The 19,198-nt window shown below is 35.7% G+C and overlaps 1 protein-coding gene across 1 annotated transcript in view; it reads left to right on the top strand.

Annotated features, from left to right (window-relative positions):
* Positions 1–19,198, top strand: part of LOC127455157 (ryanodine receptor 3-like) — a 201,482-nt gene that overhangs the window by 129,037 nt on the left and 53,247 nt on the right. Inside the window, exons 52-67 of the mRNA XM_051722783.1 lie at positions 3,493–3,656; positions 3,816–3,894; positions 4,102–4,191; positions 4,280–4,426; positions 6,193–6,255; positions 7,721–7,796; positions 7,882–8,005; positions 8,091–8,206; positions 8,325–8,392; positions 10,214–10,335; positions 10,690–10,739; positions 12,728–12,788; positions 15,324–15,562; positions 17,412–17,493; positions 17,613–17,743; positions 18,012–18,332. Coding sequence (XP_051578743.1) covers positions 3,493–3,656; positions 3,816–3,894; positions 4,102–4,191; positions 4,280–4,426; positions 6,193–6,255; positions 7,721–7,796; positions 7,882–8,005; positions 8,091–8,206; positions 8,325–8,392; positions 10,214–10,335; positions 10,690–10,739; positions 12,728–12,788; positions 15,324–15,562; positions 17,412–17,493; positions 17,613–17,743; positions 18,012–18,332 — 1,933 coding nt within the window. The remainder of the gene's footprint in view (positions 1–3,492; positions 3,657–3,815; positions 3,895–4,101; positions 4,192–4,279; positions 4,427–6,192; positions 6,256–7,720; positions 7,797–7,881; positions 8,006–8,090; positions 8,207–8,324; positions 8,393–10,213; positions 10,336–10,689; positions 10,740–12,727; positions 12,789–15,323; positions 15,563–17,411; positions 17,494–17,612; positions 17,744–18,011; positions 18,333–19,198) is intronic.

The following is a 19,198-nucleotide window of genomic DNA, read 5'->3' on the forward strand; positions in this document are numbered from 1 at the left end:
CTTTATGGGCTTTTTGGAGCTTCAAAGTTCTGGTCACCATTCATTTGCGTTGTATGGACCTACAGAGCTGAAATATTCTTCTAAAAATATTGATTTGTGTTCTGCAGAAGGGATGACATAAGGGTGAGTAAATTAGAGCATTTTTGGGTGAACTGTCCCTTTAATTTGATGCATGGAAGAAATAAGTCATATGGGTTTGGAACAACATGGTGATGAATTATGACAATTTCCATTATTAACAATAATATTAATATTATTATTATTATTAATCATTCTGAAATGCATGTTAAATGTGTATCATGTACTGGAATACAGGAGCGTAAACATCCATTACATTATATGTGAAAGTAACTAGTTACTCGCTACTTGAGTATTCTTTTTATTGGATACTTTCTTACTCGAGTAATTTATAACATTATTACTTTTATTTCTACTTGAGTAATTATTATTTTTAAGGAACTGTACTTTTACTTGAGTAAAGTTTTTGGCTACTCTACCCACCTCTGTGTATTAAAACTATGGTTACTACAGTCTACAATATGTAGCACTTTATTATAAGGTTACATTTGTTAACTAATGTAACCTTATTTTAAAGTGTTACCGCAATATTACTATAGTAAAATCATAGTTAAATTATGGTATTTGCATAGTAAAACCATGATACCCACAAAATTATGATTTTTATTACTAAACTTTTCGTTGTCCTGTATTATAACTGTAGTTTCACTTCGAATATCATGGTTAAAATATGGTTACTGTTGTAAAAACATGGTAAATTTATTGCGAATGGTAATAATTCCCAACCTGTCATCTAAGGGGCTCCGTATGAACGCGACTAATGTCTCTCTTAATATCCTTTCTGTTCTTTACAGTTAACTTTTGATTTAAAACAACAAATATTTAATTCTAATCACACAATGCACAGGAAAATAATCTCTCGTTAATATGCGCTCAACCAAAATACTTCAGTGAGACACTCACTGAACTGCCGCCTTTCTTAAAGAGACGGTACCGTTTTAGCAATTGTTCTTTAAATCATTGTAAATACTTGTAAATATATATATACTGTATATAAATGTTTACTGTTTATACATATGACCAAAACTAATGATAAAATGCAATTTGTAAAATTTATATTTTGTAATGTACCTAGTTAGAAGGTCCCCTATATTATTAACAGCATTAGCTAAGAGAGAATTTTTTCCGTATGTAAGTAAAATGGACATTATAACTAAAATATACCCAAATTAATTGGTATCGAAGCGAGTTTTATGTAAGGGATAAATTATCACAAAATAAACCCCAACAGGCTGATCAGAACACTGACATGAAGCAGAGGACTCCCGTATCACCCTAAAGGAGTTTATTTTGCGATAACAACCGTCTGACTGCTCATTATCCAGCTTATTACATGACTACTTGCCAAATAAACAAATAATTGTACATGAAACATTGATATGAGCTGAATTTTTTTTATTTATTTATTTTTTAGCTTGTTTGTAGAGATCGCACAGTGATCCGAGAAGTAGGAAAGATGACTTGCAGTACTCGGCTGTGCGATCTGATATGTCGTAATCCACGGATGTCCTGTTGTTACTCAAGAATATCAGAACACTAGATGGTGCCATTGACCAATCAGAATGAAGTATTCCAGAAAGCCGTGTAATATAACAACTTAATATATAATAAATTAACAATATAATTACTCACAACCCCAATTCTGAAAAAGTTGGGACAGTATGAAAAATGCTAATAAAAACAAAAATAAGTGATTTGTAAATTGTATTCACTCTTTGCTATATTGAAAGCACCACAACTAAACATTATATGAAGTTTTACCTTGTGAATTTTATAGTTTTTTGAAAATGTATAGTAATTTAAAATCGGATGATTGCAACACGCTCCAAAAAAGTTGAGACAGGGCAATTTAAGACTAATAACAATTTAATGAGTTTAAATAACAAGGCGATGTGAAACAGGAGATGTTAAACAGGTGAGGCAGTCGTGTCATAGTATATAAGGATCCTCCAAAAACAGCCTAGTCCTTCAAGAGCAAGGATCATTCGAGACTTGTCAATTTGCCAACACATGCTTCAGCAAATAATCCAGCACTTTGAGAACAATGTTCCCCAAAGACAAATTGCAAGGATTTGGGGCATTTCACCCTCTACAGTGCACAATATAGTGAAAAGATTCAAGGAATCTGGTCAAATCTCGGTGCGTAAAGGGTAAGACGAAAACCACTTCTGAATGTGCGTGATCTCTGATCCCTCAGACGTCACCATCTTAAAAAACATCATTCATCTGTAATGGATATCATGAACATGGGCTTGGGATTACTTTAGTAAACCTTTGTTAGTCAACACCACTCACCGCTGCATCCACAGATGCAAGTTAAGACTTTACTATGTAAAGGAGAAGCCATACATCATCACTGTCCAGAAGCGCTGCCGACTTCTCTGGGCTTGGTCTCATCTTAGATGGAAAGAAGAACAGTGGAACTGTGTTTTTTGGTCTGAAGAGTCAACATTTCCAATAGTTTTTGAAAAACGCAGCCATCGTGTTATCCGGGCCAAAGGGAAAAGGTGTTATTAGCGTCAGGTTCTAAAGCTAGTGTCAGTGCCCATGGCATGGGTAACTCGCACATCTGTGAGGGCACCATTAAAGCAGACAGATATGTACAAATTTTGGGGCAACATATACTGCCATCCAGCACAGTCTTTTCCAGGGACATCCCTGCATTTTCCAGCAGGACAACTTCAAATCACATACTTGATGGATTTTAAGTGCATGGCTCTGTAAGCAGAGAGTGCGGGTGCATGTGGGTGGCATGCCTGCAGTCCTTACCATCTTCAATTGAGAATGTATGGTGCATTATGAAGCACACCATATGACAATGAAGACCCCATACAATTGTGCAGCTAAAGATCTACATAATGGATGAATGGGGGAAATTCCACTTTCTAAACTTAACAAACTTGTGTCTTCAGTGCCCAAATGCTTAATAAGTGTTATAAGAAGAAATGGTGATGTTACACAGTGGTAAACACTCGACTGACCCAACTTTTTTGGAGCGTGTTGCAATCATCTGATTTGAAATTACTGTACATTTTCAAAAAAACAATGAAATTCACAAGACAAAACATCATATAATGTGTAGTTGTGGTGCTTTCAATATGGCAAAGGGTGAATATAATTTACAAATCACTCCTTTTTGTTTTTATTAGCATTTTTCATACAGTCACAATTTTTTCAGAATTGGGGTTGTAAATGTTTGACTTGGGAACAAAACATCTTTTGGCTGATCTTTGACACAAAAAGAGATGCTAACCTCCCTGCTGTGGTTATATATAAACAGCCTATCAACTACAACTGTATGTCTCTCAAGTGGCCATCTTATGTCATTTAGACTCTACATCATATCACGTCAAAAGATGCTTGACTCCTGAATTGTATGTAAATATGTTTTGTGTGGTTTTTCCGTGTGTGTAGAAGTATGAACAGGAGCTGTTTAAAATGGCCATGCCGTGTCTGAGTGCCATTGCTGGAGCTCTTCCGCCGGACTATATCGACTCGTCTCTCAGCACCACACTGGAGAAACCGGTGTCTGTAGACGCACAGGGAAACTTCGAGCCCAAACCCATTAACACGGCCAAGTATGTGAGACCGAGAGAGTGGCAGGACATGTTTGTTTGAGACGTAGAGATTGTGGAAAACAAATGAACTGTCAAAACATGTTTGTGGCAGTAAAATAATTTCTAGTTTCTAGTTTTGTTCCTGATCTAAAAGTACTCCATTTCTTTTACCTCTTGTAGCATCTGTCTGCCTGAAAAACTGGAACACATTGCAAACAAATATGCAGAACATTCCCATGAGAAATGGTCCTCTGAGAAGGTGAGATCTCACCGAGGCGTGAAATATAACCACATCTTCATTTATGACAGCTGGTGTTGTTTGCACTGAAATATTGATTAAATGAGATTCTAGCTGTGGGTTAAGAGCTTTTACGTTTAGTGAATTGTTATGCTGTGTCTTTTTTGTCATGTACGATGTTTTACTGGGGTTTGACTCACCTGTCTGATGGTTATTTCCTGTGTACAGGTGATTCTGGGCTGGAAATATGGAGAGAATATTGATGAAAAAGCCAAAACGCACTCAATGCTCAGATCATACAAATCACTCACAGAGAAGGTACAAAACAGCAGTGCAATTCTCCTCAAAATAGCCAGCATTATTTGGGCTTAATTCTCAATGCATGTATATGTGTTTCCTCCCGCAGGAGAAAGAGGTTTATCGCTGGACGGTGCGTGAGTCATTGAAGAGCATGTTAGCGATGGGTTGGAGTATCGACAGAACTAAAGAAGGAGAATCCATGTTTCAGCAGAGAGAGATTGAGAAGATGCGGCGAATATCACAAGCGTCTCAGGTTCATTCAACGGCCATGACATCACAAATAACATTTCATTGACTATGAACTGTACATCAGAAATTATTTTGCCCATGCGATATGTGTAAGGGGTAATGTACAATGCAAAAGCAACCCCGACATCTTACCAAACAAAAAAAGGACACGAAATGTTGATTTGTGTTGAAATACTATCATTAGGTGAGAAGGAAGAGATCCCAGAGTCTTTAAAAACAATGAATATCAGGTTATGTCAGAGGTCTGATGCACCTGTTGGTTTTTATTTTGCGAAAATGACTTGCTCATTAACCCTTTAAGTAGGCCCGCAAGAAAAAAAGTCCAAAGTCCAAAAATTACAGTCTTAACCAACACAAAATAGATATCGTTTGAAAGATTAGAAGTTCTACTTTCCAATGCATGTAGACATTATGACCAAAACTGAACAAGTGCTTTGAAATTTGCAGACAAATCAGAAGTGCTCCATTTTGATCATTTATATTAAAGAAATTGCACTGTACATATTATTGCAATCAGTAAAAATATCAATCTGATCAAATATCCATGTGTCATATGTTGTTCAAAAGCTCTCAAAGAGTAGAATACAACCAGCCTATTTGTTTTACTCACAGACAAAAATATAGCGAGTAATAGCTAAGTATATGTCTTTGACAATTATGTTGGTGTTGCTATATGCCACATTTTCACTTATAACATCACAAAAAATAAACGGAACATAAAATGTCACATAGCATTACTTAGAGGAGGTGATTATCTTTCAAACGAGTCCACACACAAGATAATCAGATGCACAGATCATTAGATCATGAAGCACAATGTTACATATGACCACCAGGAGATGGCGCCAAATACATGACACAGACTCAATGATGACTCAAATGACACAGAATGAAACTCATTCTGTGAAATCTCATTACTAAAATCATGTCTGCATGCCATGCAAACCTTTAGTCATTGTTGTGTTTGCATGTGTAATTAGTTCTTATTAGGGTTATTATGTTTTATTTGTTTGGAGAGGCTTTTGGACACTATGATAAATTATTTTTGTAATGCTATAACTTTTGATTGCTTTGTATGAACATGAAATTTTTTCTCAGAAACAGTTGATATGATTGGGAACAAAGCAAAGGCTGTTTATCAGAGCCACCTTATTTACACCCAGAGATATATAATGTCTATTAAGAAAAAAAGTTAACTTTTGGCTCAATGTTTTTTCTTAGGCTGAGAGTCTCAGAATGTATCATAATCTATATCATTAAAAAAATGTGAAAAGTGTTTTTTACAATGATACCAAACACTTGACCCTCCTTTTTCTTTTTCTTTTTTCTTTCTTTTTTTCCGAGTTATAAGCCTTTAATTTTGGGTATGCCACTGAAACAGGAAATCTTTCAAAACACCTTCAGAGCGTAAAGGGTTAACTTGCTTATTAAAAGACTACTTGCCAAATAAATAAATAAATGGGCATGAAATGTTGATTTGAAATTATTTTAATAGCTTACTTGTAGAGATCACAGAGTGCCACTTTAATCCCTGGATGTGCGTCATTATTTAGAAATGGCTGGATGACCAATCTGAATAGAGTATTCCAGAGAGCCATGTAATAGAAAGGGGATCTTCATATTGGATTTTTTATATTGTATTGTGTGCTATAAAAATATATAACCGATTTGAAACAATCAAAGCTACATTAGTAGCCTGGAATAAGCCATCAGTAGTGAGGACATAATCTCAATAATACAAATATTTTATTGTTTATTTTGTATTTTCAGGGTAACAGCTTCAGTCCAGCTCCACTAGACATGAGCAACGTCCTGCTGTCAAGAGAACTTCAGGTCAGTAATTCATCAACAGATATCAGCATATTTGTTTGTAATCTTGGAATTTTTTGCAATGAGATGGGCCAAGCACCAAAGGTGCAGAGCCCATCTTATAGTTCTTAGTTTTCTTCTTCCTATTATTAGTCTGGCATGATGTCCATGGCAGCCCATTGAACCGTTCATAGGAATGTTGTAAAATTTGGCACACTGATAGAAGTCACTCTGAAATGTAGCTGACCCAAATTTGGGGTCTCAAACTCAAACTCTTTAGCGCCACCAAAAGTTCAAATTTGCAACCACACATTAAAAAAATGTTTTTCCTCTGATTCCTTGAGTCATGCCGATGGACATTGCATCCACCCCACTAGACCAGATGTCCGATTTGCACAAAATTCATCATGTATCATCTAGGGACACTGGAAACAAAAAGTTATCAAAAGCTTTTTGATAGAAGAAAGCATACTCGAGTAACGCTTCAACAAATTCAACAGCGGGCACACCAAAGTGGATATGAGGTTGTATTAACACAAAACTTGGTATATGTCATCACAGCCATGACCTGAGGATACCTCCACAGTTTCAGCACAATATAAAAAATTGCTATTTTTGCTTATAACTTCTGAGTATTTTGGCCTTAAGTCATGAGACTTGTCTCTTTAGATTCCTGAGGGGGGGGGAAATAGAAAGATACCCAATTTTCCTATGTCGGCCATATTGGGTGTTGTCCAATTTGCCGTAAAATGCTGTATTTGACGAATGCATTGGTGTATCATTACAAAACTTGGTGTGCATCATCGGCACTATGCCCTGAGAGTACCTATAAAGTTTGGGGCAAGCGCCACCTTGTGGTCAAAGGTTAGAATAAAATGTGTATAAATGCTTATAACATTTGATTAATTTAGCTTATCGTGCTATGACCGCACTCTTTAGATTCCTTGGCTCATGCCGAGTACGATGATACCCAATTTACCATGGTCTGCTATACTTCCTGTACATCTACTTTTTCAAACTCCTCCTAGACCTTACATTCCATTGCCACAAAATTCGACACTCACAACATAAAATTTTCAAAAGCTTTTTGGTAGACCAAACGGTTCTCGAATAGCGCACCATGCTGTATCTCAGCAACGCTTTGGCATATTGACTTGAAACTTTGTGTCATTGTCACCATACTCTGACCACACCACATACATTTGGTGACAGCGCCACCTATTGGTCAAAATTATAATGAATTGTATTGTAATATAAGCAGTTCTACTCATGTCTTTTACAGCACTTTTTTAAAAATCATAATCAGTGATTTCCAATCATTACTTCCTTACATGCCGTTGGTAAGCTTGGCCCCATAATTGCTACTTGCAGCTATATTTGATATGTGGTGACAGAGAGATATCACCCTTCCACAAGTACTACAATGGTTACACAATCTTTTGTGATTCTGATGTTCAGAGTGCTTTGTCTGTTTGTGTTGTTTTTTCAGTCGATGGTTGAAGTTGTGGCTGAAAACTATCACAACATCTGGGCAAAGAAAAAGAAGAGTGAGCTGGGAACAAGAGGTTTATTTCACACTATATCACACACACAGAAATATTGTCTTGTGGAGATCCAATCTGATCTGCTGTGGTGCGTTTGTGGTTTCAGGTGGAGGAACTCATCCTCTGCTGGTGCCGTATGACACACTCACAGCTAAAGAGAAAGCCAAAGATCGAGAGAAAGCTCAAGACCTGTTCAGATTTCTGCAGATTAATGGATACGCCATCACCAGGCGAGGCTTTTACATGCGTGTCATTATATAAACATGTGACTGGCTGCAGTTTGACTGTGATTGTGTTGTGTTTGTTTTCTTCCAGAGGTTTGAAGGATATGGAACAAGATTCTTCCTCCATGGAGAAACGCTTCGCCTATAAATTCCTGAAGAAGTTGCTGAAATATGTCGACTCAGCTCAGGAGTTTATTGCTCACCTCGGTACGTGAAACAATTGATACCAGTTTTCTTCTTCTGTTGTCAGTGCTCACGGGATTTACAACCGTAAACCTCATTCTCAGTTTTACTGTGATATGATTGTGAAACTGTCTTGTTTCAGAGGCGATGGCCACCAGTGGAAAGAACGACAAATCACCACATGAACAAGAAATCAAGTTCTTTGCGAAGGTTTGACACTCGTCACTGAATAAACAGAAACCTACATGAGATACAGATGTAACTTTCCAAATAGTAAAGCTCTAGACAAGCTCTTGATTTTGTTAACCTTCAGCTGTGTGTAAGGTCTCACTTGAGTTTGGGCGTGATGTTCAAACTAAGGGCTTAGTAACTACTAGTTAGTTTGTAACTCGGTCAGTGCTTAATTTGGTTGCACCACCTGTTCTTAACACAAAACTTACAGTAGCTAGCAGGTTGTAAACTCCCCGTGAAGTAATGCATTGTCACATAATACGAAGTTTACCTTTATTGATTCAATAAGCAGCCTTTACATTTGTAAACAGAAGTATTGAAAAGCCGTGCATTTTAGTTGTATCTTGTTCAGATCTTTATTTTTTTATATATAGTATATGGAAGCCCTGAACCGCACTATGAAAAAATTTCACTAGGTGAATTTTTTTTTTTTTAAGATGTCTTAGTGCCTTCCTGAGTCTATGCCCTACAAATATATATTTATTTCTGTCTAAGAAAAAAAAAATTAGAGAGAGAAAAAAAATTTTTTTGAGAGAAAATGTATATTTTTTTAGGCAGAAAAAAAAACTTTATAAAGAGAAAAAATGCTATAGGACATAGGCTCAAGAAGGCACTAAGACACCTAAAAAAAATAATAATAATTAATTTAGTAAATTGTTTTTTCACTGTGCAGTTCAGGGCTTCCATGCAAGTAACTGTAAGCTGGAATAAATTGCATTTTAATTAAAATATGATACGTAAAAAATAAGTAAATATAATAAACAGTAGGCCTCTAATTAAATATGTAAATAATATTCAGGCACTCTATATAACATTAATAAGGTGCAATGCCCTGGCGACAGCCACCTTAAAGAGCACCTATTATATTTTTTTCAAATATCACCTTTCATGTAGTGTGTTATATAGCTGTTTGTGAATGTAAAAAAGTCTGCAAAGTTTCAAAAATCAAAGTGCACGACAAATGGAGTTATTGACTCCCAAAAGAAAGAACCGATTCTGAACACCTGAAATGAGTCGTTAGTAATTCCAGACTTACTTCCTGTAATAATCTACGTAATTTGGTAACAAAAAACCCGCCTCTGGTCTTCATTGGCTGCTTGCGAACAGCTTTGACCCGCCCTCAAACACTACACTAAGCGGTAGACCAATCACAACAGACTGGGACATCTGACCAATCAGAGCAGAGTATGCTCTCTCAAAGGAGGAGTTTAGAATGAATCCTTTAGAACGGATCATTGAGTCGTTTTTGACACTGGAAAAAAAAGGTAAAGCTGCAATTTAAATTATGAGCAAATTAAAGGGTTTTTTGACCTTGGATGCATGTAAATCTATTGACCTTTAAAACAAAATTAGGCACGTTTAAAAACTATAATAGGTGCTCTTTAAAGTCCACCATTTAGATCGGTTTCATGCGTAAGAGCCGCCAAGAATTCCATTTTTTTACACAATGTTCTCTCACGTAAATATAAACGAGTGTAAATGTCAAAATCATCGGTATATGTCTAAAAGATTTTATTGTTAGACATCTTTATTGTTAGTCTGTCGTGCAAAACGTGAGCTCATTGATGTCATTTAATCAGTTTGCATTTTTTTTCCCAACCGCTACTTCTGGTCGGTGGCCTCCGTAAATATTTAGTTTACATGTAAGGTTACGTTTCATGGTGCAATGCTCAAATTTTTCGTAGTTCTTGAAGTGTAACTTAGTGCCCATTTACACTTTAACTAGTCTAAGTTGTAACTGAAACTATACGTATGATTATCTTTCTGTGTGTTCCTGTTTGTGTGATGTACTTCCTGTAGGTGCTCCTCCCCCTCATTGATCAGTACTTTAAAAACCACTCCCTCTACTTCCTGTCATCGCCCACTAAGAATCTGAGCAGCAGTGGATACGCATCTAATAAAGAGAAAGAGATGGTCACCAGGTGAAATAACAGTGTTATTATACAGTAGTTATTCTTTATAACAGTGTAATATTGTGTTATATGCACAAGTGTGTCTTTATGAGTATAACCTACAGAAATTAGTTTGTTCAGAGAAAGATGTTCAACAGCTGTGAGTTTTTAATTATTAATATACTTGATTAGTGATATTGAATATTTATATCAAATCAAACCCCATCAAATTATAAAAAGAGTGTGATCTCTGAATACAAGATGAAGTGCTGCTGTAATTCTTCGCTGCTTCAGATATGAGAGCATATTATTCTCTCTTTCTCTCTTTCACTGATTCTTTTTCTTCTTCTTCATTTGTTCTCTGTTCTTCTGTCCGTCTGTCAGTCTGTTCTGTAAGCTGGCCGCTCTGGTTAGACACAGGATTTCTCTCTTTGGTAAGATGATCATTGTGTGTCCTTCTCTCTTCACTCTCTGAATCTGTCTGTTTGTGTAAGTCTTAAATTCAGTCTTCAAAATTAAATATCTTAAACAACATAGAAAATGTCTTAAATATGTTGACGGAAAGACAAGAGACGATGCTGCTGAGATTTAAGGGGTTTTGAGGTAAAGATGCGGTGCTGCAATTATGCTAATTAAATTCCATCAGTCACCTTTAACTGTGTCATTGGCAATCAGACTCATTTTTTTTGTGCATGATCAATAATCTGCTTTTGAGCGTGCAACATACTGTGTTGTATTTAAAAAAATAAATACAAATATTGCACCTTGTAAAGCCTTTGCATTGGTTAAAAAAGTGTCCAACAAGTAGCGATATTGCACGACCAAGCGCTAAATTGCTGTTTTTAATATTTGCACATGTATTTACAGCAGAGCGAGCTGAGGGAATAATCAGACGTGCTCTCCTGTCCTCTCTCTCACACATGTAGCGTTAGAACGTGCGAGTCATTCTAGTGAATCAGGTTCGTTCAGACGGTTCATGTAAATGAACATATATTCAAAGAACAATCATTTATTTCTATGTATTCATATATTGTTGCATATAAAAAATGCAAATAAATATTATTCTTCCATAAACTTAATAACCTCCTGAGACCAGAGCATAACTGTTGTGTGAATTTATATTTCCATTTTTGATTTGTAACTAGTAGCCCCTAAGAAACATGCAAAAAAAAAAAAAAAAAAAAAATTGGTAAAATGTATGTCCTCATACTATATGTGGACAGCGGGACTTAGTTGTGAAATTTTAAATAATATCAAACTATAAAAAAAATTTTTTGTTTTTAATCAAATAGTTTCTTATGTTTGCAGGAGTGTTGATTATTCATGTTTTTGAGATGTTACAGACATTACATCAGAAATTAGCATAATTAATTCTGATTTAAAGTAATGTCCAGCATCATCCAATCACTGTCAATCATGTTAAAATAAAATGATACATTATAAATTCTGAATCTATGTACTGATTATCATTGTCACATGTCTGTCAAACATGTTGAGTGATCCAAACATCATCTGCAGCCTGAAACTGAACTTTTGATCAGATTTTAGGAGTGAATGCACTTAACTGCATAGAGAGCTATAGGATGCTCCCTTGCTCCCTATTTAGTGAATGACTTAACCTCCAGTGTGCTGTCTGTCTGCACTGGTCTCAGACCAGTTTGAAATGCACCTTATTTTCATCCTAACTCCATATAAAGCCCCTGAAAGACACATTTTTCAGTGTTTGGATGAATCCATTAATTCTCATTGTGATAATGTACAGACAGTGAATAAAGGAGCATACAGTCCACGAATGTGGTCATTGTGTTTAACAGTGTGCTGTTTCATGATAATTTGCTGAAATGTTTAAAATGGCATATCTGATGAAACTAGAGACTCTAATCTTTTGACTCAAACAGGTTTCAGTGTAAAAACTTAATTAGGTTTTTTACCAGATGTAGTTTTGTTGACGTTTCTCCCAAAGACAAACTCCGCTGTGGTCAGCGCCATGTTGTTTTGTCACATGACTCCGTGCATCGAAAGTTTAACCTGTTAATAACAGTCTATAGTCTCCTGAACTGAGATCAGTCCGTTTAAATTTAATTAAATTATGCATAGCCTATAGCGAAGCTAAAACGTAATGTCCATGCATGTGGACACTGGGTCTAAAGGGGTTAAGTGAAAAATTGGGATTGTTTAACTCAATTATTTTATCTTTGCAACGATTGGTTTAGTCCAAAGATTAACCTTCAAGGCAATCTGTGAAATGTAAAATATTGATAAAAGGCATTAGAGTTCAACTTGACGTGTTGACCTTGCCATTTATTGACTAAAAAAATTAAATCGTTTAGAAAATTGGCATTAAAAAGGCTTAAAATGTCTTAAATGTTCAGATATCCTGGTCTGTCAGATGTTCATTCAGTTTTGGTGTGTGTGTTTGCAGGAAGTGACTCCACCACTATTGTCAGCTGTCTGCATATTCTCGCACACACACTGGACACCAGGTATCATGAGCTCGTTTCATGTTAACATTTGAACTTTAATATAAATCTACTGTAATAACAGGGTTCCAACAGTCATTTCAAATTGAGATTTACAGGCCTGAAAAAGTCATTGATAAGTCATACACATTTCTGTTATGGATAGACTTTTTTTTTCCAGTTATGTTTTTTTTTTTTTTTTTGTGATTTTTTTTTTTTTCTCCTTTTTCTCCCAATTTGGAATGCCCAATTCCCAATGCGCTCTAAGTGCTCGTGGTGGCGTAGTGATTTGCCTCAGTCCGGGTGGCGGAGGACGAATCCCAGTTGCCTCCGCGTCTGAGAGAGTCAACCCGTGCATCTTATCACGTGGCTTGTTGAGCGCGTTGCCACAGAGACATAGCGCGTGTGGAGGCTTCACGCCATCCACCGCGGCAACCACGCTCAATTCACCATGCGACCCACCGAGAACAAACCACATTATAGCGACCACGAGGAGGTTACCCCATGTGACTCTACCCTCCCTAGCAACCGGGCCAATTTGGTTCCAAGACCTGGAACCAAAGTTGCTTAGGAGACCTGGCTGGAGTCACTCAGCACGCCCTGGGATTCGAACTAGCGAACTAGCGAACTCCAGGGGTGGTAGCCAGCGTATTTTACCACTGAGCTACCCAGGCCCCCAGTTATGTTTTTTTTAATACTTCATTGGCCCTTTATGAGCACAAGCTCTATAAAATGAATTTTTAATTCAGAATCCAATTTTCACAAACAACTAGAAAATGTTGTCAAAATGTTTGGGAACCCTGTAGTATTTTGTGTTTACCTTCACTTGAGACCTAATTAACCACTTTTACATTAATATCCTGCAAGACACACTGGAATAGATAACAGCTCTAGTATCTATTTAAATTAAGAGTAATGAATTACCAGGAATGAAGTCAAGGAATAGTTCACTCAAAAATGATAATTCTCTCTTCATTTACTCACCTTTATCTCAAACTCATATGACTTTAATTCTTCTGCGATACACAGAGATGTTTTGGAGATATGAGGTGTTTTTGTCCATACAATGCAAATCAATTGGGTCCAACACTTTCAAGCTCCAAAAAGACATAAAGGAATCATAAAGGTAATCCATACGACTCCATTAGTTTAATTGATGTCTTCTGAAGCATGTACATCACTTTGCACATGTGTCACCACTTTGCACATGTGTCAAGATGAAGTGCATTCGAGGTTTAACCGTTTAAACTCTGATGGGCCCACGAGAAAAAACAATAGTTAAAATATTAATAACTACAGTCTTGATCAACACAAAATAGGTATCATTTGAAAGCTTAGAAGCTCTACTTTCCAATACATGTAGACATTATGACCAAAACTGAACAAGTGCTTTGAAATTTACAGACAAATCAGAAGTGTTCCGTTTTAATAATTTATAAAAAAATTAAAAAATTGCAATAAATTGCATAAGTAAAAACATCAGACTGATCAAATATCCATGTGTCATATGTTGTTGGAAAGCTCTTAAAGAGTAGAATACAACCAGCCTATTTGTTTTACTCACAGACAAAAATATAGCGAGTAATAGCTAAATATATGTCTTTGACAAGTCTGTTGTGTTTTGCTTATATGCTGCGTTATCTGTTATAATTTTATGGAAAATAAGAGGAACATAAAATATGAAATAACACCATTATTTAGAGGTGATTATCTTTCAAACGAGTCCACACACAAGATAATCAGATCCATAGATCATTAGATAATCCACATGAAGCACAATGTTACATATGGCCACCAGGAGATGGCGCCAAATACATGACACAGACTCAATGATGACTCAAATGACACAGAATGAAACTCATTCTGTGAAATCTCATTACTAAAATCATGTCTGCATGCTATGCAAACCTTTAGTCATTGTTGTGTTTGCATGTGTAATTAGTTCTTATGTACAATTATTATGTTTTATTTGTTTGGAGATGTTTTTGGACACTATTATAAATTATTTTTGTAATGCTATAACTTTTGATTGCTTTGTCGTATCAACAAAATTTTTCAAAATTTCAAACATTTTCAAAAGCAGTTTTTCGGAGCCATCTTATTTACAAAAATAAGAAAAACAAGACTTTTTTGGGTCTTTTACTTAATTTTGGGTATTCCACTTAAACAGGAGTCTTAAAAACACCTTCAGAGCTTAAAGGTTAAATCATGCACCAAATAGATTTATAATGAAAAAAAAGGAGTTTTTGGTAAGTTTCTCACCCAACACTGACCGTATTGCTTCAGAAGACATGAATTAAACCACTGGAGTCATATAGATTACCTTTATGATGCCCTTGTAGAACTTGAAAATTTTGGACCCCATTGACTTACATTGTATGGACAAAAACACCTCATATTTCCATCAAAATATCTTTGTTTGTGTTCAGCAGAAGAAAGGGAGTTATACGAGTTTGAGATGACATAAAGGTGAGTAAATGATGAGAGAATGAGCATTTCTGGGTGAACTATCCCTTTAAGAGGAGAATCAGATACACAGATCTCATGTGTCTCTCACAGGACGGTTATGAAGTCCGCTTCTGAGCTGGTTAAAGCCGGTTTGAGGACGTTCTTTGAGAATGCCGCTGAAGATCTGGAGAAGACCCTGGAGAACCTGAAGCTGGGGAAGTTCACTCACTCTCGCAGTCAGATGAAGGGAGTGTCACAGAACATCAACTACACGACCGTCGCTCTGCTGCCCATCCTCACGGCACTGTTTGAACACATCACTGAACATCAGTTTGGATCAGACCTGCTGTGTGAGTCTCTACTGAATCACAACACATTCAGTTGTCAAGTTGTTTTTATTTCCATAGCGCTTTTCACAATACACATCGTTTTAAATACAGAACATGTCTGTAATTTCTCAAAGACCTCCTGTCACCAAAGCCAGGAGTTTTCAAACTTTTCGATGCCAAATATGATGATATTCTTGCGAGGGACCACCCTCCAATAATAAAAAAGCAGATTTATATTTTCTTGTATAAAGACTCAATTTTACTGTGTGAGATAAATAGTATGCATGATATTATATAGATAGCATGTAAGCGAAAATAAATAATAATTGGATTTACTAAAGCCAAAAGGGCCTAATAATATCTGGGTCAATGATGTGATGCTAATTTTTTTTTTAAATATAAAATATTCAAACATGCATTAAAAATGCAATTCACTCAAAACAAGGACTTGAATATACATCCCTTCTATGATGAGAATATTTTCATTTTCTAAGTTTAAAGTCATTTTTATATTTGTATTTGTGGTGTAACCGTCCAGAGACAGTAAAAAAAAAATTTTTTTAATTAAATACTGAAATTCAAAAAAATAATAATTAATAACTAAATATTGGCATAAGTAATGCAGAATAATCTTTTATTATTATTATTTTATTTTTTATTTATTTTTATTTTTTTTAAAGCAGCAAAACAGTTGTTTTGGTATAACCAACATATAGGTTGGCATTTTGATTATGTTGACAAAAACCATAAAACAGAGAGGAGCCCTTTAGACCCTCATTACTGTGTGTGGAGTTTTAAAAAAAAATCTGATATTTGGACATTTTTAAGAAAAGGCACATTTTGTTCAGATCATATGGTGTAAATGAGAAAAACTGACATTTAAAAAAAAAAAAAAAAAAAAAAAAAAACTTTAATCAGATATTTGTAAAAAAAAAAAATAATAATAATACTTTAATAAATAAAAAATAAAAAAACTTTTTTGAAATGAATGATTAAGTTGTTTATACTCTCATATATTCAAGATGCAAGAAAAGCATTTTAGTACCACATGATATTTTTTAAATCATTAAATAAATATTTTGTAATTTTTTTTTTTTTAAATGCTCTAAATGTTTTTAATTTTTCAAACCAAATTGGACACAAAAATGAAATTTCAAAGAACTTTATACGTGTTTTAAACTAGATTTCTTTTTTTCTTTTTTTTTTTTTTTAAATATTATCTCCAAAAAAAATATATATATATATATTTTGTATTTACACGTTAGTTCTTACAGTTAAAAACTATGGCTTTCAATAGAATAAAATAATCATGATTAATCTCATGATTTTCAACCAGTCTTCAAAGCAGAATGAAACAGTAATAATGTAAAATTTGGTATTGTCAAGCTTTTTCCCCTACATTTTTACACTTTAATTTTTTTTTTACTCTCTTTGATTTTCTGCGGAACCCCTAGCACTGCCATGTGGCCCCCTGGGTGTTCCCAAACCCTAGTTTAAAAGAGGTCCTTACCTGGGCCTCACAGGCTTTTTAGTGAATGTTAATAAATGTCATGTTTCAGGCTACTATTGTAGGTAATGTGGCCTTTCTAAAATCTTGCCAATATTTAATGCCAGTTAATATTAATGTAATAAAGATCTCGGCAGTAATAGCAAATAAGTATCGCTGAAAAACAAAACAAAAAAGAAGTGTTACCATTGGGATGTATTGATACCCTAGAGCGTGAACTTGACCTTTTAACTTCCACGTCCCAGTCAAAAAGACTCCTCAGAAGTGTGTGCTGCCGGTGTTTCAGGAGTGTCTTAAATGTTAGACCCTGTTTTAATTTTTTTGTCATAAATATTAGAAACCTTAATGATTGTGTTTTGTCAGTGGATGATGTCCAGGTGTCGTGTTATCGAATCCTGACCAGTTTGTACTCGCTGGGGACGGGAAAAAATATCTATGTGGAGAGGTGAGCTGTGTGGACAGTCTTTATATATATATATATATATATAAAACTGCAGATATACAGATCTCAAAAGATAAAGAACATGTTTGAAATGTGGTCTTTTCTGTGTGTGTGTCCTGTAGGCAGCTTCCAGCGTTGGGCGAGTGTTTGGCGACTCTTGCGGGTGCGATGCCCGTGGCGTTTTTAGAACCGCAGTTGAACAAACACAACACCTGTTCTGTGTTCAACACCAAGACATCTCGTGAACGAGCCAGTGAGTAACACACCTTTATTTAAGTGTTTACTTAATCAGGACTTGATTAGTGCCGTCATGTGACCACATTGTCTAGATTTTGAGGCAGTGTTTACCTGCATTTACAAGCATCATGCATTACAGTGATTTTACCAAGTTGCAGGGTTTTGTTTGCTTGATGTTGTGCCTAACAACATCCCTTAACCATGGTAAAATCACTGTAACACATGGCTTCTTGTGGCTTTTTGATACCACAACTAGTTTTTGTATTTTACTCGTCTCTGATCAGTTCTAGGAATGCCGGAGTGTGTGGATGAGATGTGTCCTGATATGCCTCGTCTGGATGGTTTGATGAAGGACATTAATGACATGTCAGAGTCGGGCGCTAGATACACTGAGATGCCGCACGTCATTGAGGTGGTGCTGCCCATGCTGTGTAACTATCTGTCGTACTGGTGGGAGCGTGGACCAGAGAACCGCTGTGAGAGCGCCGCCGTCTGTAGCACCACCGTCACGTCTGAACATCTGAGTGTCATCCTCGGGAACATCTTAAAGATCCTCAACAGTAATCTGGGCATCGACGAGGCATCCTGGATGAAACGCATCGCAGGTGAGCTGTGTGACTGTCAGCGACAGGTGGCATAAAAGATGGAAAATAACATTAACCTCCTGAGACCCGAGTGTGACTGCTGTTTGCATTTTCCATTTCCCTTTTTTGACTTGTAATTAGTAGCACCTAATAAAGAAGCAAAAAATAAATAAATAAAAACAATTCTAGCGTAAATAGTTTTCCTGAAAATGTATGAAATTTTAAATAATACCAAACTATAAAAAGTCAGATTTGTTAATCAAATAGTTTATGATGTTTCCAGGAGTGTTTATTATTCATGTTTTTGAGACATCAGAAATTATCATAATTAATTCTGATTTAAAGTAATGTCCAGCATCATCCAATCACTGTCAACCATGTTAAAATAAAATGATACATTATAAATTGTGAATCTATGTACTGATTATCATTGTCTCATGTCTGTCAAACATGTTGAGTGATCCAAACATCATCTGCAGCCTGAAACTGAACTTTTGATCAGATTTTAGGAGTGAATGCACTTAACTGCATAGAGAGCTATAGGATGCTCCCTTGCTCCCTATTTAGTGAATGACTTAACCTCCAGTGTGCTGTCTGTCTGCACTGGTCTCAGAACAGTTTGAAATGCACCTTATTTTCATCCTAACTCCATATAAAGCCTCTGAAAGCAACATTATTTCAGCTTTTGGATGAACTCATTCTCAGTGTGATAATACAGTAAATATAGGAATGCATTTATTAATGTTAATGAATAGAACCGTATTGTACAGTGATAACAAAATTAAGTATAACAGTGTATATTAAAATGAAGCGAAATGACCCACAGATGTATTAGAGATAGATGTTTTTTTCTACTTTTGAGGAAATGTGGTGCCAGTGTCCACATA

The sequence above is a fragment of the Myxocyprinus asiaticus genome, chromosome 17, assembly GCF_019703515.2.
Source record: "Myxocyprinus asiaticus isolate MX2 ecotype Aquarium Trade chromosome 17, UBuf_Myxa_2, whole genome shotgun sequence".
In the NCBI taxonomy this organism is placed as follows: domain Eukaryota; kingdom Metazoa; phylum Chordata; class Actinopteri; order Cypriniformes; family Catostomidae; genus Myxocyprinus; species Myxocyprinus asiaticus.